Source organism: Galeopterus variegatus, unplaced genomic scaffold, assembly GCF_000696425.1.
Source record: "Galeopterus variegatus unplaced genomic scaffold, G_variegatus-3.0.2 Scaffold65, whole genome shotgun sequence".
Taxonomy (NCBI): Eukaryota; Metazoa; Chordata; class Mammalia; order Dermoptera; family Cynocephalidae; genus Galeopterus; species Galeopterus variegatus.
The window spans coordinates 26,127-51,264 of NW_007726176.1; the positions used below are offsets into that span (position 1 = coordinate 26,127).

At 49.4% G+C, this 25,138-nt stretch overlaps 2 protein-coding genes across 2 annotated transcripts in view; one reads left to right on the plus strand and one right to left on the minus strand.

Annotated features, from left to right (window-relative positions):
• Positions 1-25,138, minus strand: part of BPIFB4 (BPI fold containing family B, member 4) — a 26,178-nt gene extending 1,040 nt beyond the window's left edge. The window contains exons 1-14 of the mRNA XM_008576943.1: positions 25,033-25,138; positions 24,016-24,078; positions 22,812-23,331; positions 21,730-21,834; positions 20,849-20,992; positions 18,096-18,159; positions 17,583-17,643; positions 16,122-16,213; positions 14,184-14,401; positions 11,649-11,853; positions 9,130-9,197; positions 7,422-7,464; positions 5,621-5,684; positions 3,447-3,523 (exon numbers count right to left, since the gene is read on the minus strand). Coding sequence (XP_008575165.1) covers positions 3,447-3,523; positions 5,621-5,684; positions 7,422-7,464; positions 9,130-9,197; positions 11,649-11,853; positions 14,184-14,401; positions 16,122-16,213; positions 17,583-17,643; positions 18,096-18,159; positions 20,849-20,992; positions 21,730-21,834; positions 22,812-23,331; positions 24,016-24,078; positions 25,033-25,138 — 1,830 coding nt within the window. The remainder of the gene's footprint in view (positions 1-3,446; positions 3,524-5,620; positions 5,685-7,421; positions 7,465-9,129; positions 9,198-11,648; positions 11,854-14,183; positions 14,402-16,121; positions 16,214-17,582; positions 17,644-18,095; positions 18,160-20,848; positions 20,993-21,729; positions 21,835-22,811; positions 23,332-24,015; positions 24,079-25,032) is intronic.
• On the plus strand, positions 23,478-23,869 carry LOC103594098 (chitin-binding lectin 1-like; the record flags this gene model as incomplete). The annotated part of the gene is made up of 3 exons (XM_008577290.1): positions 23,478-23,604; positions 23,651-23,793; positions 23,843-23,869. Coding segments are annotated over 3 exons (297 nt in total), but the record flags the coding sequence as incomplete, so codon positions are not given.

Sequence of the window (25,138 nt, forward strand, 5' to 3'; positions counted from 1 at the left end):
TAGACCTGAGCTCCTCTCCACCCTCTTCCAAAACCTAGTTCTCATAATTAAAAAAAAAAAAAAATTACAACAAAATTAATAATGAAGTAATAGATTATAACCCATAGAACATGATAAATATCCATGGGTCCATATTGATATAAATAAATAATTGAATGAATAAATACAGAAGGGACAGCTCTTCCACACAGTAGAGCTCCAACTAATAAATGTAAAAGGAAATGCAGAAATAGAAAATCACCAGCCGTCCAGCACCACAGTAATAACTGTTGCAGCAAGCACCATTAATGCACGCCAGAAGCAGGCGGACAAAGTACCATGCACAGTTTCAAAGTATCATCCCACAAGATATTTACCAGCTACAAAGGGAAAAATAGTAACGTTACAATAGAGAACTGGCAGGAAGCACCTTAAGAAAGTGACCAGAGTGATATAGTGACGGCAGACATCACGCATCCGTCATAGGGAGCGTCAAGAAGGGCTCAGCATCACTCTGTGATGGTCTTACCCAAAACACACAACCTCAATCCAATCATGAGAAAACACCAGTCAAATCCAAACTGAGGCATGTCTCACAAAACAGGCCAGGCTCATTGGAAATGTCAAGGTCATGATCCATAGGGAAAGGGTGAGGAACTATCCCAGAGTGGAGGATTCCAAGGAGATGGGACAACAAAATGCAAGGCGGGGTCTAGACCAGACCTTGAACCAGACGAAGGGCAAAGGTGGGAAACTGGTGAATAAAGTCTGTGGATTAATAGTTTTGCATCAAGGTTAATTTCCTGGTTTTGATCACTGTACTCTGCTCGTGTAAGATGCTAACATTAGCAGCAGCTGGGAAAAGTGTATTCTGGAACTCTCTGTGCTATTTTTGCATTTTTTCTGTAAATCTAAAATTATTTCAAAATAAAAAGTTAAAATAAGTGGCTAGATCAATATAATAAGAAGAAGAACAGAGGCCTACAAGGCCAGGCACCGGGCTGAAGTTTTTTAAAAACCTTTCAGACCCAACACCGTACTACATGTTATTATAGGTATTTGTGTTATCTCCTTTACTATTCTGAATAAAATTTATAGACTGTATAACCTACTTATACATATATTTTTAAAACCAGTATAATTCCCTTATTGAAATATAAAGGAGAAATAAAAGGTTAATCATTTATAATAAAATGATATGTATTTTGACATGAAAATACTCAAGCACAGCTATTTGGGAAAGAAAAATTCATCCCCTCGATTTCAAAAAAGCCCTGAAGGAGGTGGGGTGCAGTACAGCCACCCTGAGAGCCACTGGCTTGAGCTGCTCACATTATTTCGATGCAAACTCTACTTCTCACAGCTGGGTGACCTTGGGCACGTGGGCTACACTTTCTGACACTCAGGTCCTTCACCTGCCATCTGAGGGCAAATAACAACCAGGGCTGTGGGAAGGTCCAAATCCAAGTAAAATAGTGCACGGACACTGGGCATGCTCAGTAAATATGATGATGATGATGATAAATTTGTGCCAACCCAGTTCATGTTTCCTAACCTGAACCTTAAGCTTTGTCTAAGTAAATAATAACAATTAACAACACAATTTCTCACCACAAACTGTATGAGGTGGGTATGGTAGTTCTGCATTTTCAGATGAAGAAACTGAGGCTCAGGGCACTGCTGAAGTCCTTCAGGAGCTCAAAAGATGAGACCAGGATAGGCACCCCTGGGGACTGTCCCAGAGCCTGCATCTGAACCTGCCCACACTGTACATCCAAGGTCATTGCCTACTTCCCTTGACTGCTCCACTAATGTGGTGGGGGGACCGCTCCCTGGGCTAAAGTCCAAGCCTGGCATGAGAGTGAGGACCTGCATGACCCACACACTGCTGAAGGCAGTGTAAATGGGTGTGGAATGTACTAAAAAGCATATGTACTTCACAAGGCCTGGTTTTCCAAAGTCTTGCAGTTTCAATTATTGACCTTGCGGAGGACTGGAAATTTCCCCCAGGCTAGTGAGTCTTTGTTGCAAGATAAGAATTGTGGCACAGTGGTTGCCGGCTCAGAGACAGACTAGTTACTGATTGTTATGTAAAGATACTGAGAAATTGCTGTAAGAAGGAATGTTTGCTAAGATCAAGCTTTTGTTAATTGCCCTACTGGAATGTCATCTGGCTTGTTTCACTGAAAGTTATCAGCCTATATTGTTAAACTATAACCCCACCTCTGTTCTCTTCCTGTAACTTCCTGGTCTGGAAAATAAATGCAGGAAGAGAACCCTAATTCGGGGTTAATTTCCCAAGGAAGGGTTGCCTCTTGCTGGAGGGTCCCAGGGAAGTTAACCACTTTGGGGCTTCTCACTGCTCAGAAGAGATGGGCTTTGAGTAATCCTTTGCATCTCCATCACCCAGGGGAAGTGGAGAGACAAATCCGTGGGGGGCAAAGCAACACAAAGCAACAAATGGGTGCAGCAATTTTCCTTTCCAAAGAAAGGATATTGTCAATCTAGGGCAAAGGCCCATTCATTCCATTTCTGGGAGTATGTTTCAAGAAACTAAATCCTCGATCCAGAAATCTTTTTGTACACCAAGAAGTTCACTGCAGCATACTTTACTATAATGATGATACTGATAATGTTGGACACTTCCAGAATGCTTACTATGTGCCAGGGGCTGTGCATAGCACTTTACACACAGAATCTCATTTTATCCTAAAAGCAGCCCTATGGGTAGGTACTATGATTAGACCCATTTTATAGAGGAAAAAACTGAGGCTCAGAGAAGTTAAGTAGATTGCTCAGGGTCACCCAACTAGAAACTGGCAGAGTCGGTATTTGAACCCAGGCTCCAAACCCTCATTCTTTAATTGAAAAACTGCAAAAGTTCTAGTGAGTAATTTCTAGGCTGCATATATATCTAGGAGGATAAACACATGCTTAATCCTTTCTGTATTTTCCAAATTTCTGATACTGAACACATATGGTTTTTATAGTGAAAGCAAGAGCCTCTGCATTTGAACTTGATTATAATTAATAAATTACTTCAGGAATATTTACCCACTGGGCTGGGAGAGCTTTGCAAGGACAAGGACTGTACTTAGTCACTGCTGTATCCCCAGCCCCCATGTCTGGCACATAGTTGCTCAATAAAGGTTTTTCCAGTGAACTGCATCACACTCCACCTTGGGCAAGCCCCTTACCCCTCTGAGCCTTGGTTTTCCCATCTGTAAGATGAGAACAGTCTATGGTGAGAACTAAATGAGACCATGGATGTGACAGCTTCCTTTAAGGACACCTGATATCTTTGGTCCTTGCTCCCCCAGACCCACATTGTGAAGGAAGAGGCCTCAGTTCCCTCTCCTTTCCCCCCACTTCTCTTCCTCTCCCAGCTCCTGGCCTGGCCATTTGTGGTGGCTAAGGCTGATGAGAAGAGGGAGGGGAGGGAAGCAGAACCGAGCTGTCTCCCTTACCTCCAAGACGTCAATGTCGGCATTACTGAAGTCAATGTTGAGGATTTTGGGAAGAGGAACGCCAGAACCCAGCACGGCTGTGAAGAAAACCAGTCAGGCATGGTCAGTGTGGCCGGAGGTGATGATCTCACCAGAAGCCACCAGTCTTTGTACGAGGACTGGTACTTTCTTTTATTTTTCTTTGTCCTTGCAGCTCCTCCTGCCCAGAGCCCTCACCCTGGTTTCCCTGGTGAGTTCTGAGCCTTCCCTGAGACTCTGTTCAGATGTCACCTCTTCTGTGAGGTTTTCTGGATCCCAGGCCAAGCAACTCTGGGCTCCTGCCAATCCCACCCCTCCCCCAGCTCCTCCTTTACAGAAATCACAACACAATAAGTCTCTATTTCTGCATCTGTCGCTCCTACCCCGTTGTGAGTTTCTTGCAGGCAAGAACTATGTCCCCAGCATCAGCGAGCCCTTGGGCTGGTCACAGAGGAGAAAAGTGTTTGCTGAGTGAAGGAATGGAAATGTGCACGTGGGGCCCCAGCAATGACTGCCACGGGCTGTGCTGTTTGTTTTGAGATTGTCATAGCCTAAGTAGACCTGCTAATTGATGTTCTGGAAAGAGAGAAGGAAGGAAGAGAGGAAAGGAGGAAGGAAGGGAAGAAAGTGTGGGGAGGGGAAGTGGCTTAAGTGAAATTGAACAGACTGCCTGACTCTGGCAGGACTTTTCAGAGAGCTAAGGACATCGTGAAGCTGCCCTAGAGGAATATATTCAGCATTTCTCAATCTTGCTTGGCCACAGAACCCTTTTCTCAGGGTATTTTATAGGACTAATGTTTTATGGGAATCATGGATCTAGTCTAGTCCTTCACTTTTGAAAATGATAAATTGCATTTCAACGAGATTGAGGACTTGCCCCCAAGTCTGCACCACCTCTGAGTGACTGAGCCAGGCCGAGTCTCCACCTCTTGCCCCCAGGTCAGCAGCCCAGCTCCTGGCACCACCTCTCCCTCAGGGGAACGTGCACGGGCTCGGTGACCAGCGCTTTCCCTGTCATTGAGACTCAGCCTCCTCTGGCAATGGGTCCCAGAATGAATCTGTTTGACATCAAGATCTCTCCAAAAGAACCCAGCTGGGACGAGCCAGCCCTCTGTCCTCTCTTCCATGAAGGAGAAGTGGGGAGAGACAGAGGTTGGGGCCAATTTCCAGTCTTAAAAGAGTTACCCAGCTGTCTGAGCAGCTGCCCCAGCCTCCAGGTAACCCTCATTCAACAAGTAGCCTTCCTGATAACATTCCTGAGATGCCACACAAAGGGTGAAGCTGTTCAGTCTACTCTATGAAGCGGGCAAGAAAGCCTCTCACTGCTAACATGGCTGCCTAGGGGCAGGCTCTGGATTAGGAGGTGGGGGATGGCAGTAAGGGCAACTTTAGCGTTATCTGCACTGATTGAAATTTATACAGCAAAGGGCCGGCCCGATGGCGCACTGGAGAGTGCGCTGCCTGGGAGTGCAGCGGCGCTCCCGCCGAGGGTTCGGATCCCATGTGGAGACCGGTTCCCGCTCACTGGCTGAGCGCAGTGCGGGCGCAACACTGAGGGTTGCGATCCCGTTGCCAGTCCCTGGTATGGGCGTGACACCGAGGGCTGCGATCCCGTTGCCGGTCCCTGGTACGGGCGCGACACCGAGGGCTGCGATCCCATTACCGGTCAGTAAAAAAGACAAAAAAAGGAAATTTATACAGCAAGAATGCATTCGTGTAGTCCCTGTATAATTAAAAATAAATACATGTCTAAAAAGAAGTCAGGAATATCTTGATCATATGAAAAAAAATGGAGAAAAAAGAGTTTAGATAGAAATATACCAGATGTTGAGATGAACTGCCTCTAGGAGGTGAGATTTTTAAAAATTGTTCTGTACTTTCTAAAATTTGCACACACAATTTTCATATATAATCAGAACTTTTGTAGATAATCAGAAAACAAAACAATCAGCCAAATAAGAAAGAAGCAAATAAGAAAATTGATGGACCCTGTGGGCCACCATTTGCATTCAGAGGCTTAAATCGATAAACTTCAAGTGAAGTTCTTGGAAATACTATTGAGGTAGTGCTACTGCACGTACAACACTCCCAACAAACCAGTAGCAACCCGGTCCCCATGCCTCATGCCCCTGAGAGGCACAGGCAAACGTTCTCACCATTCATTGCAGGCATAAACGCCAGGTCAAAAATCTTCCCCACCAGCACCTCCATGAGGCCGACCTGCAGGGGAAGAGGGAGGACTGAGCCCAGGCAAGAAGCTCACTCAGCTCTGAAGGGCCCCTTGGGACCACCCGGCCCTGTAGCCTAAGACAAAGACATGGAGCTGCTCTGGGAGAGTCTAGGAGCTCTGGCAATCAGAGCCCCTGGGACCCCAGAACCACTCAGCTGACAGCCCTAAGGTGCACCTAGTTCACCAGCTCGTTGTACAGACCCAGAAGGGGGTGAGGACTGATCTAAGGCCCCTATGAGGCAGGGATTGAGGGATGTCTAGTTCCTCCCCTGGGAGGCACAGAGTACAGGGTCCAGGGTGGCCTGCCCTAAAGGCACAATGGTGTCACGGAAGGCCTGTGGTTTCCATCCCAGTTCAGCCTCTGTTGGCTTCTGGGCAAGTTCCTTCCCCTTCCAATCCTCAGCTTTCTCATCTGTAAAATGGGTCAGTAAGGCCAGGCTTCCAGGGTACAATGATGATTATGGGCAGATCATGCAAAAATGCCTGGCCTTGAGCCTTCTCATATATTCTCTCCCTTAACTTCTCTAAGCCTTGGTCTCCACATATGCAAAGGGAGTGAATAACCATTAGGGAATAGGGTGGCTGTGAAAATCAAGCGTAAGCTCCTGCATGTAAAATACCTGCTGTACAGACCGCACAGTGGGGAGAGCTGGGGACTCACTTCCCGGCGCTGCCTCATCCCAGCTCTGCCACCTTGGGCAAGTCACTTAACTTCTCTGAGTTTAGCCTCCTTACTTGGAAAATGGGGTTAATAATAATACCCAAATAATAGGAATGTTGTGAGGATTAAGTAAGAAAAGCTTATTAAAAGGAAAAAAAAAGCTTAATTGAGTGTCTAGCGCACATCTCTATGGCTCCATAAATATTTATTAATTTCACACTGTTAGCCCCTTCCTCCACTTGGAGTCCAGAGATTTCAGTTTTAATCCCAACTCTTCCCCAACCAGCTGTGAAGCCTGGGGCAGTTTCTCCCCTGTAAAATGAAGCTGGTGATGTCAACTTCACAGGCTGCAGTTTGGGGGGTTAGAAAACCTCAGAAACAAGCAACACAATGAATGGGTTTGACTTTTTCTGCACATGAGGAAGTCTCACCCTGCTTGTCCCAGAAGGCAAGCATCTGTTTAGTTATCAATTTATGTGTGTGTGTGTGTGTGTGTGTGTGTGTATTTTTTTTTTGAAGGAGTATTTCCAAAGCCTTAGGTGGGGTGGAGGACCCCAAAATGAACAAAGAGATGAAATAGGACTAAATCCTAGGATGTGAGTGTCTCCAATTCCTGGACCCTGGAAAAGCAGAATTTCAGAACCCAAGGTAAGAAGGGAAGTTGAAAATGAATCCAAACCTGTTTGTTTTATGGGTAAGGAAACTGAGGTTCAGAGTGGGTTGGTGTTGCTCAAGGTCACACAGGAGTCAGAGGCCTCTTAAATCCAGCAGGAAAGGGGGCCCATAGGACGTGGCTGTCTCTCCCCCCCCCCCCCTGCATCCTCACCCTGAAGTGGGGAGATTTGGGCCTAGTGGCCCCCCAGGGGGCAGCCAGTTAAAACAGGGCAGCACCACAGGCGGAGCAGAAGGAGCCATGATCTGCACTCTGCCCCTCACTGGCCATCTGTAAAAAGAGGCCTGACAGAATTCCGGCCCTCTGGAATTCACAAACTCCCTGGGCCCAGCCAGCCTCCTGGGGATGCCCTTCCCAGAGGATTTCACCCTGGGGTCTGAGCTCAGTACGTACATCAAAGTTGCCCACATTTGACGTTCTGAGGTTGAGCTCAGTCCTGCAGAGAAAGGAAACAGCTCATCAGAAGCAGTGATGGTCTAAGAATCATAAGGTGCTTATGTTTCAGCAAACAGAGCACCCCCACAACATCTTCACAAAGACTTTTGATCTGGAGGACTTAATAAGAACAATGCTGGCCTCCCCGTACTGAGCACTAACTATGTACCAGACGCGATGCCAAGGGCTTTACGTACCACAGAGATAAGGCTCAGATCATAGCGTTGCCACCTACCAGCTGTGTGACCTTAGCCAAAATACTTTACCTCTCTATGCCTCAGTTTCCTCATCTGCAAAGTGGGTGGCTGCTAGGATAAATGAGGTGTCCATGTAAAGCACTTAGGACCATTCCTGGTAACAGCCAGTGCCAAGCACACATTATCAATTGTCACTATTTTGTTTAATCCTTACAACAATCCAGTGGAGGAGGAACCTGAGGCTCTAGGGTAACTTGCCATGGCCACAGAGATAGGGAGCGATCACCCGTGCTCCACGCCCTGAGCCTGTGCTCTTGGCTGCTGGGCTGTTCCAAGAAGGGAGGCCCGAGACCTGCGTTCAAGGTCTCACTCTGCACTGTGAAGGCCTCAGTCTGGCTGCACCTAGATCTCACCTACAACTGGCAGTTCTACCCGAGAGAGGCCAGACCAGACTTGCCCGTGGCGGGGGAAGATCATCTGGTGCCATTCAGAAGGATTGGCTCAGCGCCCAGTGGGAGGGAAACAAAGGAGTCTTTCCAGGGGAGAAGACTCTCCATTTTGGACATGTGGACCTCCTTAGGAACTTGTGGGTGGCTCTGTTAATGTCACACTACGAGTAACTCCCATTATTCAGATTAATAAATATTTGTTGTCAAAAGAAAAACTTACAATGACCCAGGTATGTGCTGAAACTTTTACATATGATCTCATTTAGTCTTGAAGTAGGAATAATAATAGTACTTATTTCCATAGGCTGATGTCAAGAAGAAATGAAGACACACCTAGGACTTAGCTCAAAGACTAACATATAGAAAGCATCCAATGAATAACAGTTATTATTTTTATGAATCCTAAGAGGTAGGGACTACTATCCCCATTTTCAGATGAGAAAACGGAGGCTCAGAGGCGAAGTCACTTGGCGAACGTCACACAGCCAGTTAGCGGTCACATCAGTATTGGACCCATATTGCTTGGCTCCATTCAACACAGCTGGTCACACAAACCTGGGTGGGCTCGCAGCCTCTCTATGTCCTTGCTGAGTGACCCTGAGTAAGTAAATCCACTGCCCTAAGCCCTAGCCTCCTCCTCTTTAAAAAGGGAGATTAACAGCCCTGACTTCGCAGGACCCCTGGGAAGATAAACAAGATAACGCATGTGTACAAAGTACCTGGAGCAGAGCCTGGGACATCGTCACCACCTGCATTACTACTATGACTGATGCTGTTGCTGGCAGTAGGTTCTTTCTGTTAAGTTCATGGCTTCACGCACCCTGCCTGGCTCGTGACAGTGGTCTTGGCGAGTATGGGTCGTTTTCACCTGTGCAGCCTCTTGGATTTACCCAGCCCTGACAGCCACACGGGAGACCTCTAATCCCTCCCTAGTGGCTCCCCTGTGAGCCAGCACCAGCCACAGCAGTACCAATGACGCCTTCCTGAGGAGCAGGACCCCAAGGCAGCATCCCCCCTTACTTGTCCAGCTTGGCATCAATCATGAGTTTATCTGCTTCCACGGAAAATGAGGCCAAGAGTTCTGTGTCCTGGAGGGAAAAGGCAGGAGAAGAAAACATCACCGCCATCCCGTGTTAGCTGTTGCCTGCTGAGTGGCTCTTCAGGACCCTGAGCATGGTAATACGCTGTTCCCCGAGGCTTTGGTCCACCCTCCTTTTGTAAGCACGAGACTCCCAATAATGGAGTCTCACATGTAGTGGAGTCTCCTGAGACTCACCATGGAATGGAGCCCCCCTCCTCTGGAGGGAAGGAGTCAGGAATAATAAATTGCCAACATTAACTACTGCTTGCAAGTCACAGTAAGGACTAAGTGAACGTTTCTCAGAAAGACAAATACCACAGGATCCCCATGATTGGCATGGGGGTGGGGGTTACCAATTTCTCTGAGATGTCTCAGAAGGGGGTAGGATTGGCTTCCAGCCTACGGAACTTGCTTTAGATGAGCCACGCCAGGTGGGCTTGGGCATCATCACTGCCGATCATCGCTGCCCCAGGACAGGCATAAATGGTCTGGACTCATCCCCCTCTTCAAGCAGAAGCCTTGGTGTAGGAAAATTCCTCTTTGCTCCTCTGCCCCCCACCCACAATAAACAAATAAAATAAAATAAAATAAAACATTGGCCTTATTAAAACAAACAAACAAAAAGCTCCCCCAAAACTCTGGTAATGTTGTTAGTCGTAACAATAACAACAATGATTGGCATGATGGAGAAGATCTGGGGGCTCTGGGTGCACTGGCAGGACCTAAGCTGGGAAATCACCCTGAAGAAACGGTGTTTATCCTGAGGACTGAAGGATATGTAGGCTTTGGCTAGATGAAAAAGAAGGTAGGAGAGTAATCCAGGCAGGGGGAGGGCACGTGCAAAGGCCCTGAGGCAGGAAAGAGGTTGGCATTGGGGGTAGAGAGGAGGCCAGAGAGCAAGGAGGTGAGGGGACTCACGAGGCTGCAGTGGAATGGGGACAGACAAGGCAGAACAGTGGGCTGGGGAGGGTCAGGGTCACACCCCTGGGACAATGGGGAGTCAGGGAAGGATTCTGAGCTGTTGATGGAAAATCTCCACACAGTAGATTGATCAATGAGGGACAGAATAGGGGAAGCCATTCCCACTCCTGGGTGAGAACTGGCCCTTTTAGTCTCTCATCTGATGATGCCCCAAAAGGAAGCCCCACCACACTGCGGCTTGGCACGCTCCAGCCAAGAACACACACCTCCCAACTAGAGGTGGCTCGTTTGGTCTCCAGCCCCGAGAGTGAGAGGAACTATGAAGACAGCAGAGGGGACAAGAGCCCCAAGTGTCTGAGTCGGGACCCTTAACCACAGAGGAGGAAATAGCACTTAACACAACACATTCCTTTGACAAATGTTTACCGAGAACCTACATTGTGCTGGGCCCTATGCTAAACTCTAGGGCTCCAACAGTGAATAAGACAGAGTCGGGACCCTTAACCACAGAGGAGGAAATAGCACTTAACACAACACATTCCTTTGACAAATGTTTACCGAGCACCTACATTGTGCTGGGCCCTATGCTAAACTCTAGGGCTCCAACAGTGAATAAGACAGAGTCTCTGCCCAGCAATAAATTAACAAATACATTTTATAAGGTCAGGGTAAGGCTATGTGCAAGTGTAGCAAGGAAGACAGAGAGAAAGAGAGAGAGAGAGTCAGGAGGGGTAAAGACATTTGGACAGGTGATCTGGGAAGGTCTCTCTGAGGAGGTGAGAAACCTAAAGGAAGTAAGGGGTTGAGCCATGCAGATATCTGGGGGAAAAGCATTTTAGGCAGAGGGAATGGCATGTGCAAAGGCCCTGAGATCAGACCATGCCTGACAGATATTGGAGGAGCATCGAAGAGCTGAGAGGTGACCAGGGGATAATCTTGAAGGACTTTGTGGGCCATTGTTAGGAGATTGACTTTTATTTTAGTATTGAAAGAAAGCAGGAGAGTAACATGATTTGTATTTTAAGAGAACTCCTCTCTATAAACTAATTGTGGAAACTATTGTATTTGTATCTGCCCCCTGTTAGGTGTGAGGGACAATAGAGCAGGAACCATCTGTCGTGTTTCCCCTTTCCCTAGCATCTAATAGAAAGCATAACACATCGTAGGTGCTGGATGAACGACCAAGGCCTACTTTGCCATGCACTGTGGCATACAACCTGTGAGAATAATGACAGCCAACAACTTTGAAGCCTTTATGGTATGTCAGGTACTGCCCCGAGCATCTTATTGATGCACTGCTGCCATCTCCATGGGGCAGAGGAGAAAACCAGGCCCAGAGACGGGCAGTGACTTGCCCAAGGTCCTGCAGCTAGAAACGATAAAGGCTGGATTTGAACAAGATCCTCTGGCCCCAAATCTGGGCTCGTAGTCACTGTGGTGGGGACTGTGGGGATTTGAAGACATCTGCAAGCTCCAAGAGACCCCATGGCTCTGTCTTGAGGCCCAGATGGGGTCACTTGCACCCCCAGACACTCACCACGTCAATGAGGCAGATAGTGGTCTCCACGTCGTTGGGCTGGGAGACCATGACCTCAGCAGTTGCTAACACCTTCACCAGCGCCTTGTCCTTCTGCAGCATCACTGATGGTGGGTTTGGCACCTGGATCCTGATGGTGAGTGGGTGGGACTCGGGGTACTGCTGGAACACCTGTGGGCAGGCACCAGGCCAGGTGGGCAGGGCCCTTGGTAGGGGGTGCTCAAGGGAGTCGTCAGCCAACCTCTAAACACAGATCTGGGGGTCTCACGCTGGGTACCTTCAGATCCAGCAACACTGCTTGAGTCCTACAAACTACAGGCAAAGCCACCAACCCACTGTGAGATTTGGGCAAGGGGCTGTCGCCTCCTAGCTCTTGCATGGGGTTATTGTGAGAATTAAACGTGATAATGTGAGCAAAATTTGAGCTCAATGCCTAACATGTGGAAATGCTCAAAACCTGGTACTGAGTGAAGTGGGGTCTCCGGAGGGCACTGGGCCAGGTGCTGAATGGACATTCTTAGTTTCATTCAGTCATCATAACAATCCTAGGGGGTATTTTTTTCCTCCATGTTACAGACCAGAGAACTGAGGCTCAGACAAAATGTCAAGCAAATTGTCCAAGGCCAGCAGGAGAGTTGAGATTCCAGCCCAGGGCTGTGTGACTTTGTTCCCCTCCCACTGCCTCTGGACATCCATCCTGGAATGAGAAAGTCCGTGCCTAGAGGTGTCTCGCAGTGAAGTCCCAAAGCAAGACACAGGCTACCCCGTCTGCCCGGACTTGCTGGCGATTTGCTGGAGGGAATTCAGCCTGTTTGCTGCAGACAGATTCCCCAAAGGTAATTTATTAATGGGACAATTCACAAAATGACCAGTTTGCTATATTTACTAAATAACTGATTTACATAAAATATACTTGAAGGAATGCTATTCTTAAGTATGTTAAATGAGCATAGATATATGGGCAAAACCACAAAGCTACTTTTAAAAGGAATAATAAAAGAAGTCCATTTACATGAATCATTCTTATTTTAACTTAAATTGAATGTGTCCTGGAGTTTCCACTTTTCCATAATTCCCTTACTTTCTTTTGTCCTGAAGTTTTCTGTAATTTTGTAATTAATAGAAAACAAGAGATATAAAATATTTTTACTTGGTCATGGTGAAAAAAAAAAAAAGAAGTCCATTTAAATTGAATCTGAGCTGAAAAGGGCAGTGGTCCGACAAATAAAAGGTCCAGTTGATTAAGGGGGCCACCTGCCTGGTGGAGCTGCCACCATTTATGACATTAGATAATGGCGCTTCTGCCATTCAGCTTTCAACCACATGAGGGTGATAGTGACCTTTCACTACGTTTGGCCTCCCCCACCCCCGGTGGCCCCCTCCTCTCCTGCCTCCTTTGGTTTCCACCCAGAACTAGACAGGGCGGGTGGAAGAGGGAGGGAAAATATCTCAGATGGCTGCAGATTACAGCCGTCCCTCACACCTGTGTAACACTTACTACATACGAAGCTCTTGCCTGCCAGGTGCAAGGTAATGGGCCTGGAACCCGAAATGGCTCCGGAAGCAGGATCAGAAAGGCCATTGTTCCAACCGTACATGGCCACTATTCAGACAAGAGCACATTTGCTCTTTTTAAATTTTTTTTTAAAGAATTTGTAATTATTAACAACATTAAGGCCCAGCCGATTAGCTCAGTTGGTTAGAGCGTGGTGGTATAACACCAAGGTCAAGGGTTCAGATCCCCATACTGGCCAGCCACAAAAATAAAATAAAATAAAAAAGCCAATAATACTAGCTAAAATTTATCAAATGCCTGCCTATCACCTGGATTCAGATTCCAGGTCCGCAGCCATCATCCTGTGAGGTGAGCATTGTTAACCCGTTTTCCACATGAGAAAATTGAGGCTCAAAGAGAGGAATCTTGTCTAAGGTAATACAGCTGGGACCTGCTGAGTCATGTGTGTCTGCTCCAAAGATCTGACTCTCCCCCTGTAAGCCACATGCACCCAAGAGCATATCTAAGGGTGGTATTTTGTTCTTAGGTATCTTTTGTTCCTTATGCATCAATGTTCACCAAATGAAAGGATTCTGAACTCTTATAATGAGGTACATATATGTGAATGTAGCATATCTAAGGGTGGTATTTTGTTCTTAGGTATCTTTTGTTCCTTACGCATCAATGTTCACCAAATGAAAGGATTCTGAACTCTTATAATGAGGTACATATATGTGAATATATGTTATGCTTTTTAGAAAGGATTGAAATAAAATTAAATAGAATTGAACAGGGAGCAACTTTCTCGTCATGTGATTTGATGTTGCTTAATGAATGCCACATCTACCGACCACGTGAAACCTCCCCAAGTGCTGAGCTTTGGTAAGCACTGACATAATTGATGCACATGATAAACTGGGGATGGGTCAAGGGGTGGACTGTCTCTCGTTCTCCCTTTAGAGGAAATTTCCTGAGTCCACGAGGACTGAAAAGGATCATCAAGCAGCTGTTTGCCGCCCAGCCCTCCCCAACCCCTGCACGGGTCACGACTCACCATGCCATTGGTGATGTCAATGTCCAGTGCCCCTTGCTTCTGCAGGAGAGTCAGCACTGAGCCCAGGAAGTTGGCAGAAATGGCCAGCTGGGAGTTGGTGTTGTCACCCATGGGAGGCAATACTGGCATCTTTTGCTTGGAAGCCATCTCTGGCCGCCCCAGAGGATAGTCAATGAGATCTCCTCCAGCCTCCCCAACCAGGGTCTGGAGAGAAGAGAGCAAAGGGGTCGTGGGAGGGGTACTGAGAGAAGATGAGAAGAGAGAGGCTGAAGGCTGGAGTGAGGCCCTGACTCTGCCTCCAGGCAGCCTTCCTGATTACACCCACTGAGTCTGAGTGACTCTTGTATTTATGGCCCCAAGTCTTTTTCAGCATGTGATGGAATGGCATCTCTTGAAGTCCCTGCTTTATGATCACTCATAAGTATATATAACCATTGTATATGACGTAGATTCTCTCCAACCTGAGCCCTGCTGTAAGGAATTAAGATGTCTGTGCATCTGCACAATACGCATTGGCATATCTACTCTCTAAAGACCAGGCTCCTCCATGGCCTACAAGGTGCCATGTGCTCTGCCCCAGGGGACCTCTCCAACCTCATCTGGAGCAACCTTCCCCTCTCCCTCCCTCTGCAGAACAGCCACCAGGGCCTTGTCAGTCCCCCACCTTCTCACCACCCCCACTATGGGGCCTTCCCACAGGCTGTTCCCTCCCCCACACTCGTCTCTTGGTATGACCCACTCAACTGGCTGGTCTCAGCTCGTGTCACCTCCTCCAGGAAGCCCTCCTCAACCTCCCTGGATATATCATACTCCCTACTTTGGGCTCTGACAGCCTTGGACCCTCTATCACAGTGCTCATATTTGTTTCAGTGATTCTTTATGGCCTGCCCCCTCCAGTAGATTATAATCTCCATCAGGGCAGGGACTTTGTCTTGTTCACCACTGTACCTCAAGCATGCAGCCCAGAGCTGGATGGATGTGTGTTTACAAACACATTAGGTGTACCTATAGATGTGTGCACAGGTGTGTCTCTTTACATGGGAGCACAGATGTGCACCTGTATCTCTGCATCTGATGGAGCAAGTGAGAGGCATCCATGTCCAAGCAGACTAGGGAATGTACATATGTGTGTGTGTCCCATGCACAGTTAGGGGTCAGAGTCAGTGGCATGCTGGAGAAGCCAGCTCATACCAGCTCACAAGATCTGATTCCACGCATCTCTTCACAACTCCGTATTCAGTGATGTCACGTTGGTAACTTGAAATTGACCATGATGAGAGTATTTATACCATGGAAATCAACAAATGCTACAGATCACAACTTTAAAAAAAAAATCATGGACAGTGGCTGTTAAATGCTTACTAACACACCACTGGCCAGATTTCTTCCTCCAGCAAACCCAAGGCCATAGCAGCAGCTCTAGGACATAGATGGTCTGGGTCCAGATCCCGGGTCCACATTTATTAGCTCTATGATGTTGGGCAAGTGGTTTAACTGCTCTGTGCCTCAGTTTCCTCAATAAGAGTGCCTCCCTCATATGGTCGCTATGAGGATAGGCTGTCAATCCACATAAGGCATTTAGAATGTGCCTGGCACACAGTAAGCTTTTGATAAGTGTCGGCTATGATTATGTTTCCTAACACGGCTCTTAGAAGCTCTTCATCTAATCAGAAAAGGGTCCTGTTCAAATGCTGATTCCCAGGCATTCAGCAGAAGCCTCAGGGAACCCTCGCTAACACCCCTGCCTTTCGGGAGACAGACCACTTCCCTTTGCCCTGAAACCCAGGTACTTACATTGAGGTCCAGCTCCAGAAATTCCCCGGTTACAAGTGGAAGGCTGGAGAAGGTGTGGGGAACCCTCGCTAACACCCCTGCCTTTCGGGAGACAGACCACTTCCCTTTGCCCTGAAACCCAGGCACTTACATTGAGGTCCAGCTCCAGAAATTCCCCGGTTACAAGTGGAAGGCTGGAGAAGGTGTATTGAACACTTCCCAATATTCCCAGAGGAATCAAAGCTGCAGGCAAAGGTGGAGGTCACAGGGAGGTCTCCCTCACCCATCCAGATGCCCTCCCACCTTGTGGCCTATGGCTGGGAGTGGAGAGTAAAGCCCAGACTTCAGTTCCAGATACCACGGAAAGACCACAAGTTCTAGATTGGAATCTCAGCTCTGCCTCTTCCTTGCTGTGGGATCTCTGGCAAGTCAATTCATCTATATGAACCTGTTTCCTCCTCTGTAAAATGGGTGTAATTTACACTTTTGAACTACATTTGGTGGCGGGGACAGGGGAGGGCTGCAATGATATCCTGGATGTTGATGAGCTTTGTTAACTGTGAAGTGCTGTGGTTCTAAAATGTGGTAGTTGGATCTGGTATTTTCTTAACTGCATGCAATGAACAGCCCCACCTTCTGGGCTCTTTCTTCCTTGTCTCTGGCCATAAAAGAGAAAGAGTTTTACCTCTCTGGGAAGGCCATTCTCAAATTGCCTGGAGTCCCAGAGAAATGGGAGCACTATCAGAGAGGCTGCCCTGCATGCTGTAGAGGCTACGCACTGCACAACTTGAGGTGCTGCCATTACACTGTAGTCTATGTGGAAGGAGGTCTCTGGAATTGTGCAGTGCATGAACTAAACAACCATGTGGGGCAGGCTCACTTTCAGGAATGTTGTTCACTCAGAAATCCAGGATCAAGGGGCCGGCCCGGTGGCGCACTGCGCTAGTGCGCCGCTTGGGAAGCGCGGAGGCGCTCCCGCCGAGGGTTCGGATCCCACATACAGACCGGTTCCCGCTCACTGGCTGAGCGAGGCACGAGGGCAACACCGAGGGTTGCGATCCCGTTGCCGGTCCCGGTCTGGTACGGGGGCAACACTGAGGGTTGCGATCCGTTGCCGGACACGGAAAAAGACAAAAAAAAAAAAAAGAAATCCAGGATCGAAGGTGGTGTTGGATCCTGGATCTGAGGACTTGTTCAGTCTCTGTGGTGTCTCCTGCTATGCACTCTCCAGTCCCTCTGTGAGTTGAAGCCAACCCCTTCATTTTAGAGATGAGGAAACTGGGAGTCTTTCCAAGTCCACACAGCTACCAGGGCAGAGCCAGGGCTCAAACCCAGCTTCCTGGCTCCCAGTCCAGGGCCACAGCCTTCTAGATCCAGGTGCGAAGCTCCTCCCTCTGGGATGGGGGATGTTTGGGGTCAAGAAGAAAGGCCAGGTGGCCCCCTTTCATGGCATCAGCCATACCACACTTCAAAGGCTTGTGGGTGGGTCTGTCACCCCCATCACATGAGGCCCTCCTCTGGACATTACTGTCCCCAGTGCCCTCCCCAGGGCTAGGCCCAGAGCAAGCACTAGCAGATGTCAGCCAAATGAAGCAAGGCAGGAAGGACTTACAGTCCACGAGACCCAGCTGGTCATTGACAAGACCCAGTACCACGTCCACGATGGGGCAGAGCTGTAGGGGAGAAATGGCATGACATTCTGGTGACGCTGTGGGGAGGCGGGGCAGGGTGTGGACTGATAATAATCCTGGTACCTAATGCTTACTGATTGCTTGTTCTGTGCTAGGCTCTGTCCTCACCACAGCCCTGTGGGGAAGGCTCTCTCTTAATCCCCAATTTACAGATGGGAAAACTGAGACTCAGACGTGGTGCAACTTGTCACAGAGCTAGAAAGTGCCCGTGCTGGGATGCAAACCCAAAACAGTGTGAGTCTCAAGCTCCGCCCCCTCCTTGTCCCTTTATTCATCTGTCCCTCCATGCTCCTCAGGGTCCTTCCCAGACCCCAGAGCAGGCCCCAGGCCCCTGGCTCCTTTCATCCATCTGGGTCACTTGCACACCCCCAGGGATGGAGGCCAGACGGGAAAGCCTGTGCTCCTTTCTCCCCCATCCCAGGACAGCTTCTTACCACGTCAGGGAGAACGTTGGCCAGGACTCGGTTCACTAAGTTGTCTACGAGGTTGGGGAGAAGCCTAAGGAGAAAGGGGCAGGAGGAAGCCAAGACTCACAGCCATGGGGGGCGGGGGTGCACACTGGGGGTCCCCAGCCCAGGCTCTTAACAGTGAGAGCGTTTCAGTGCTGCAAAATCATTCTGAAAGCTGGAAGGACAGAATACATTCACCCAGGACTGACTGGACAGGCTACCAAGCGAATTAGCTTTTCTTTCATTCATTCATTCAACAATCAGAAACTTCTTGAGCTCTACAATGGGCCAGGCCTAGACTGGAATGTTCCTGATTTGTAACTGTAAAAGTCATTCCCTCCTGCTCATCTGACCCTCTGATGGGCTGTTTGCTGCAGCTTTGCGTTACCTTCCCAAAGGGAAAATGAACATATTTCTTCATCTATGTGCCTAACTCAGTATCTGGCACATTGTAGTTGCTCAATAAGTGTTCATGGAAAGGAGGGAAGGAGAAATACTAGCCAATAAAATGTGCTCGTGTGGTCCACAACAGAGGACAGATTGTGGGTGCTCAAATGATTGGAAAATGTGATCCATTTTGCAGACAAGGAAACTGAGCTTCAGAGAAGTGACTGGAGTGAGTTCTAAGTGCATCACCCAGCTCTCAACTAACCCTCCTAATGGTAAGGAGGAAAATGGATGGACAGACAGATAGACTTGCACTCCAGGGATTTGTTTCCAGCACCCTGTGGTGACAAGAACATGAGGAAAGCAGGACCATCCTAACACAGAAGTGTCCCTTGACTGCTTGACCTTTATAAAAAACTACTCCCCTCCACCGCCTCTGGACACTGCTCAGTCCCCCTCCTGAGGTCCTTGCTGATGGTCCAGGGCTGTGCCAGTTTGACAAAGTAAGGAACTTCTTGAGATAAAGCCCTAATTAGAATGTTTCTCCCAAAGCAACCAATGCACTTTGACTCCCTTTTTAAGTGGATTCACCTTCCGGGGGCTTACCCTGCTTCTGCCTCTCCTCAGATGATAAGACCCTTAAGAATGCACGTGCATGGGTATGTGTGCATGCTTGTGTGCGCATGTATGTCAAGGGGACAGTTTGACTTTATGTATGTTCAGGGCACAGACGCTTTTCCCTTTCTGGGAAATTATCCGACAGATACAATGACCCACCTGTGAAATGACGTGTGTAAAAGATTATTCATTGTAGCCTTATTTGTCAGATCAGACTAGACAAATTGCAATGTTCAGCAATAGGGGGCAGCGCAAACAAATGCTGGTTTATGCAGACAATGGAATATTACGCAGCTGTACAAAGTTAAACAAGGAAGCTCCCAATGTTTGGGTACACAAAATTCTCCCAATGGAGTATGTGAACAGCCGAGTGCAAAACAGTGTTTATAGCATGTGCCCGTTTGTATTAAAGGTAGGTGAAAATGAGAATCTACGTTGATGTTTGCTTCATTTGTACAAAGGAGTTGGAAGGAGACTCGAGAAATGACTACCACGGCGAGCTTGGTGGGAAGGGGGCAGGGAGGAGACAGGGAAAGAGGGAGGCTCTTCGTTCTGTGCCTTTTTGTCATTTTATGTTTTCAAGCCATATATTGCCAAATACTATCCCTACTGAAAATGTGAATGTAAAAATCTGTGAGGTTTCTATTTGTTTTCCTCTCTCTCCTCTCCTCACCCAGGGGCCAATTTTCTCTGCCTCCGTCCACCCTGAAGCAGAAACCAAGACTCAGAGAAGCCCAGAAAAGTCAGAGAGTTTTGTGTTCAAGTTGCAAAATGAGTCTTTCTGCTTCTAAATTCTAGATAAGAGAAGGGCTGGGGGATTGGGCCAATGGATTGTTAAGACAGGAACATAAGGAGAGGGGAACAGAGGCCTTGAAGAGAGAGGCCAAGGAAGGATCTGCCATGGGAGGGCCAGGGAGTGAAGGGAAGGGGACTCTGCTTCGAGCTGTCCTGAATGTGCCCTCATCCAAGACCACCAACTGGGGACAGCGTGCAGGCCAATACATGGACACTTAAAAGCTTTTAAGACAGAGTGTGAGGCCTTGGCCACTTTGTGGGGAGGGTGAAATAGAAAAACCTCACCCCCGGCCAGGGTTGAATTGGATAGAATCAGCTGGGAAATTCCCTTGTGATTTGGGCCCCAGGGGACACATAACCCCTGTTAGACATATTCATCAACCCTTAGAATGTGCCAGATTCTGTACTAAGTGTTTTACTCTTATTATCTCAATTTCCAAAGGAAAAAGAATTAACCCCATTTCACAGATGAAGAAACTGGAGCTCAGAGAGGGCAACAGTTACCTAACATCACACAGCAAAGAAGAGTGGAGCTGAGATTTAAACCTCAGGTATGCTCCTCCCCATTTCACAGATGAAGAAACTGGAGCTCAGAGAGGGCAACAGAGTTACCTAACATCACACAGCAAAGAAGAGTGGAGCTGAGATTTAAACCTCAGGTATGCTCCTGACCCTGTGGATCGAGGCCGTTTCAAAGCTCCAGCTCTGTGGCATGGCTATTCTCCAGGTTGGCTGAAGCCCACATCGTGGCTTCAAAGGCACAGTCTCTGAATTCCCATCAAGCACGTGCCGGACCAGGGCCAGAGATTAGAGCGCAGTGGCTCCATGTGAGTCCTCACTGCTGGAGCAGCATCCCCGCTCTGCCCACCGTGTCCATAGGTAGGTGAGGGTGCCACTTCAGCAGCCCCCAAAGCACTTCGCTGCCTGCTGGTACTTACCCTCGCAGCAGCTTGACTTTGATGCCCCCCAGAAGGGTGTCACATCGCTCGATCACCAGCCGAGGATAACCCGTGCGGTCCATGGTCAGCCGGACCTTGGCTGTGATGTTCACTTCCACTGCAATGTCCAGGAGGCCGACAAGACTAGAGGAGGCCAGGGAGCCAGGGAGACAGTGGGTCATGCCCCAGCCACCAGGAGCTCGCCCTTCCCCTGCCCAGCACCTCCTGCCCCAGGCTTTTTTCCCTGCTTCTCCTGCCATCTATTAGGCCCCTTGCTCATCTCCGGGGTCCCAAACCAGAAGGCTTCCCTGATCTCTCGAGTCATCCGTGAGCAAATCTCTCTCCCCCCTCAGCCAATGAGAGCTTCAAAGGCTGGGAACAGGGCTCCGTAGAATTCTGGTTTCCAAGGTGGCCATCCAGTCACCTAGCCTTGTAGACGTGACCTCATCCCCTGGAGATAATCAATGCAAAAGTCCCCCTCTGAGGTCCTCTAATGAGCACTGCTACACGGCAGGCACTATTCAGGCAGGACTTTTGCTTGCCTTCCCTCACTTATGGCCACGGCCCCTGGAAAAGGAGGGGGTCTTATTGTCCCATTGCCAGCAAAGACACTAAGGTTCAGTGACATTAGGTGAATGACCCAAGGTGACGCAGCTTATAAGACAGTCAGGATTCGAACCCAGGCTGTCACCTGACTCCAGCCTCCCAGCTCCTAGCCACCTTCATGGCTAAGAATGCCTTCACGGCTGACCGGAATCATGAGATAGCCTCACAGCATGTGAGGTCTTCCTAGTCCCTGCATTATGGATACAGAGCTTGGGTGGAGAGGGGCAGTAAGGACATAGGGTAGTGGAGACCCCTCCAGGACTGAGGGAACACACCTCTTCCCATTGATGGCCACTCGGGTGTATAAGCTCAGGTAGACGCCCACGCCAGGCAGGAGCCGCACGGACACCCGAGGGAGGGTCAGCTCCACGATGCGCAGCCTGCACAGAATGGCGAGCAGTGAGATGGCTGGCCACCTGCATTGCCACCCACCTACCCGGGAGTGCCCTCCCTCACAACTCCTTCCCTGCCCCCATCTGTTCCTCCTGACTCTAAAGAGATCTGAGTTTCGTGGACAGCACTTGGAAAACACAAAGGAGTTAAAGGCAAAAAATGCCACGACCCACAGTCCTGCCACCCAGAGACCCCTGGTGTGCATGTCCGTGTACTTCCTTCCAGTCTTTTCCACATCAGGATACCATTTCTCCTGCTTGACCCTGCCGCTCTTTGCCTGCTTCCCTTGTGTAATCTGGTTCCCTCAGATTTCAGCTCAAGGTCCTCTTCCTCCAGGAAGCCTCCCCTGACCTCCGCAGGCAGGCGAGCTCCCCCATTACACATGTTCTCATCTCTCCATGAACTTCTTGCCACTGTTGTAACTGGGTGACTATTTTCTGGTTCCTTTATCAATGCCCATGTCCTCCATCTGCCTGCAAGCCCAGGAGGACAAGGGATGTGTCTTTTCTTGGCCAACCATTGGGTCATGTCCCCAGTGCCAACACAATGTCACACACATAGTAGGAGCTCTCAATATGTGTTGAATTAAATAACAACTATGAAGAGGAGGCTGGGCATAGTTAACATTATAATATGTGTGTCTAATTTTAAATTCTTGGGCTTTTCCCACTTAAACAATATTACTATGACCGTTCTACAGATGAGGAAAACTAAGAATCAGAGAGTTGAAAAGAATGGCCCAAAGTCACACACAAATATAAAAGGTTGAGCTGGGTATCAAACTCAGGCCTGTTTCATGCCAAGATCCCAAACCTTGTAACTTGGGACCCTCAGAATGTCCAATCCTAAGGCCAAACCTGAAGTGTATGGGTCTCTGAAGACCATCCCACCCCCAACCCCAGCCTCTGGGGGTGATCACCCCTTTTGTAGGTTCATCAGAGGAGAGAGCCTGGCCCCTCCTTACCCCGTGATGCCTTGCACGGTACTGAGGATGCCGCCCTCGCCGAGCACGCCCAGGACACCCCCTCCTCCGAGAAGTCCTCCGTCACCAAGGAGACCACCTCCACCGAGCAGGCCACCTTGGCCTGACAGGATGCCATCAGTTGCCAGCATGCCGCCAGTGCCCAGCAAACCGCCTGGGCCCAGCGCCCCGGTGGCTACACCAGGTGGGATTTCTCCGGGCCGCAGCTCTCGCCGGTGAAGCCTGCCCGTGGCTGCCACAACTTCAGCTGACCTGTATTGCCTGTCGCCCCTGTGGCCGCCATATGCATTCTCGGCACTGCGATAGTTGCCATTTCGGAAGTTCCTGATGCTTCCGTCGGGTTCAAGGATTTCACCATATCGGTATTTGCCCCCCAGCTGAGCAGTGTTTTCGTTGGTCTTGATGTGACCATACATGTAATTACCACCAAGCTGTTTGCCATTGGTATATTTAGGGGGAGGGTCTCGGACATGGAAGTCATTGTAGGGAACACCACCAACACCTCGGGATAATTTAATTTGTCTGTAGTCATCATAACGGTGTCGGCCACCCCCCAAAAGACCACCACCACCGCTGCCCAGCAGCCCACCACCACTGCCACCCAGCAGCCCCCCGCCACTACCACCCAGCAGCCCCCCGCCACTACCACCCAGCAGCCCCCCGCCACTACCACCCAGCAGCCCCCCGCCACTACCACCCAGCAGCCCCCCGCCACTACCACCCAGCAGCCCCCCGCCACTACCACCCAGCAGCCCCCCGCCACTACCACCCAGCAGCCCCCCGCCACTACCACCCAGCAGCCCCCCGCCACTACCACCCAGCAGCCCCCCGCCACTACCACCCAGCAGCCCCCCGCCACTACCACCCAGCAGCCCCCCGCCACTACCACCCAGCAGCCCCCCGCCACTACCACCCAGCAGCCCCCCGCCACTACCACCCAGCAGCCCCCCGCCACTACCACCCAGCAGCCCCCCGCCACTACCACCCAGCAGCCCCCCGCCACTACCACCCAGCAGCCCCCCGCCACTGCCACCCAGTAAGCCACCACCCAACAGGTCACCACCACCCCCTCCACCCCCACCACCAAGCAGGCCTCCCAGAAGACCACCTCCCCCACCACCTCCACTTCCACTTCCACCAAGCAGACCCCCCAGGAGAGGCCCACCACCATCACCACCAGCTTTACCCATGGGCACCTCCCTCAGGGCCGAGTGGAGAGCATCACTCTGCTTCAGGGTGCCTGAGATGGCTGCGGAGAGACAAGGAACCAGTCAGGGCTTCCTCATTCTTCCACCTCCAGCCCTCGGGCACCACCTCGGAGCGCGGCTTGGCTCTCCGTGCCTTACATCTCCCAGGTGGAACAGGAAGACTCCTCCAGGCCCACCCAGCCCTGATGTCCTGGTGAGCTCATGATCTGCTGGGATTTTTACCTGGTCTCACCTCAACTAGATGTCAACATCATTCAGCCAAACCTTGATGGATTTTCTTCATCGCCCTCCCTCCAAGTGCTCCATACATTACAGTTTTTTAAAAATCTGCTTCCTCATGCACTATCTCAACTGATTCCTAGGACAATCATCCTCATCTGGTGATAAAGAAATTGAGGCCTATAAGGTACTCAGAGACCACTCAGAAAGGGAATAATCTGTCTTTATTCTCATCACAGCCTTGGATGGGAATTGGGGCAAATGTCCTCATTTGCTAGATGACAAAAGGAAGGTCCTAAAAATTGAAGGCAGGAATAATTATAGCTTCTGCTCTGAGGGCCAGGAACTGTGCTAAGTTTTCAAAAGGCCATTTTGTTTAATTCTCTTATCAGTCCTCTGAGATGCGAATCATAATTACGCTCACTTTACAGAGGAGGAAATTGAGGCTCAGAGAACTCAAGTCATGGACTTAAGGTCATATAGTCAGAATTTGAACCCCAGAAAGACTGACTCTAGGGCCCAAGTACGTAATCACTGCTCTCTACTGCCTCAAGAGAGTGAGCATAACGTCCCCAGCATGGTGCCCGGAACTTAGTAGGTGCCCAGGAAATGGTAACCAAAAGAAAAAGGGGAAATTAAGGCCCAGAGAGGAGATGTCATCAGCCGCCTGATGTGGAATCTGCCAGTAGGAGGTGTGTTCTTGGGTACTTCAGAGCTGGCCAGCTTGCCCTCCCCATCCCCTGTTACCCCCCAGTTGCCTTCGGGGCTGTACTCACCATTGCTCAGCACGTCTTTGGTAACCCTGAGGACTGTGTTTGTCTCTTGGCGGGTGCCACACACAGCCACCACAGACAGAGCAGCCACACACCATGCCGTCCACAT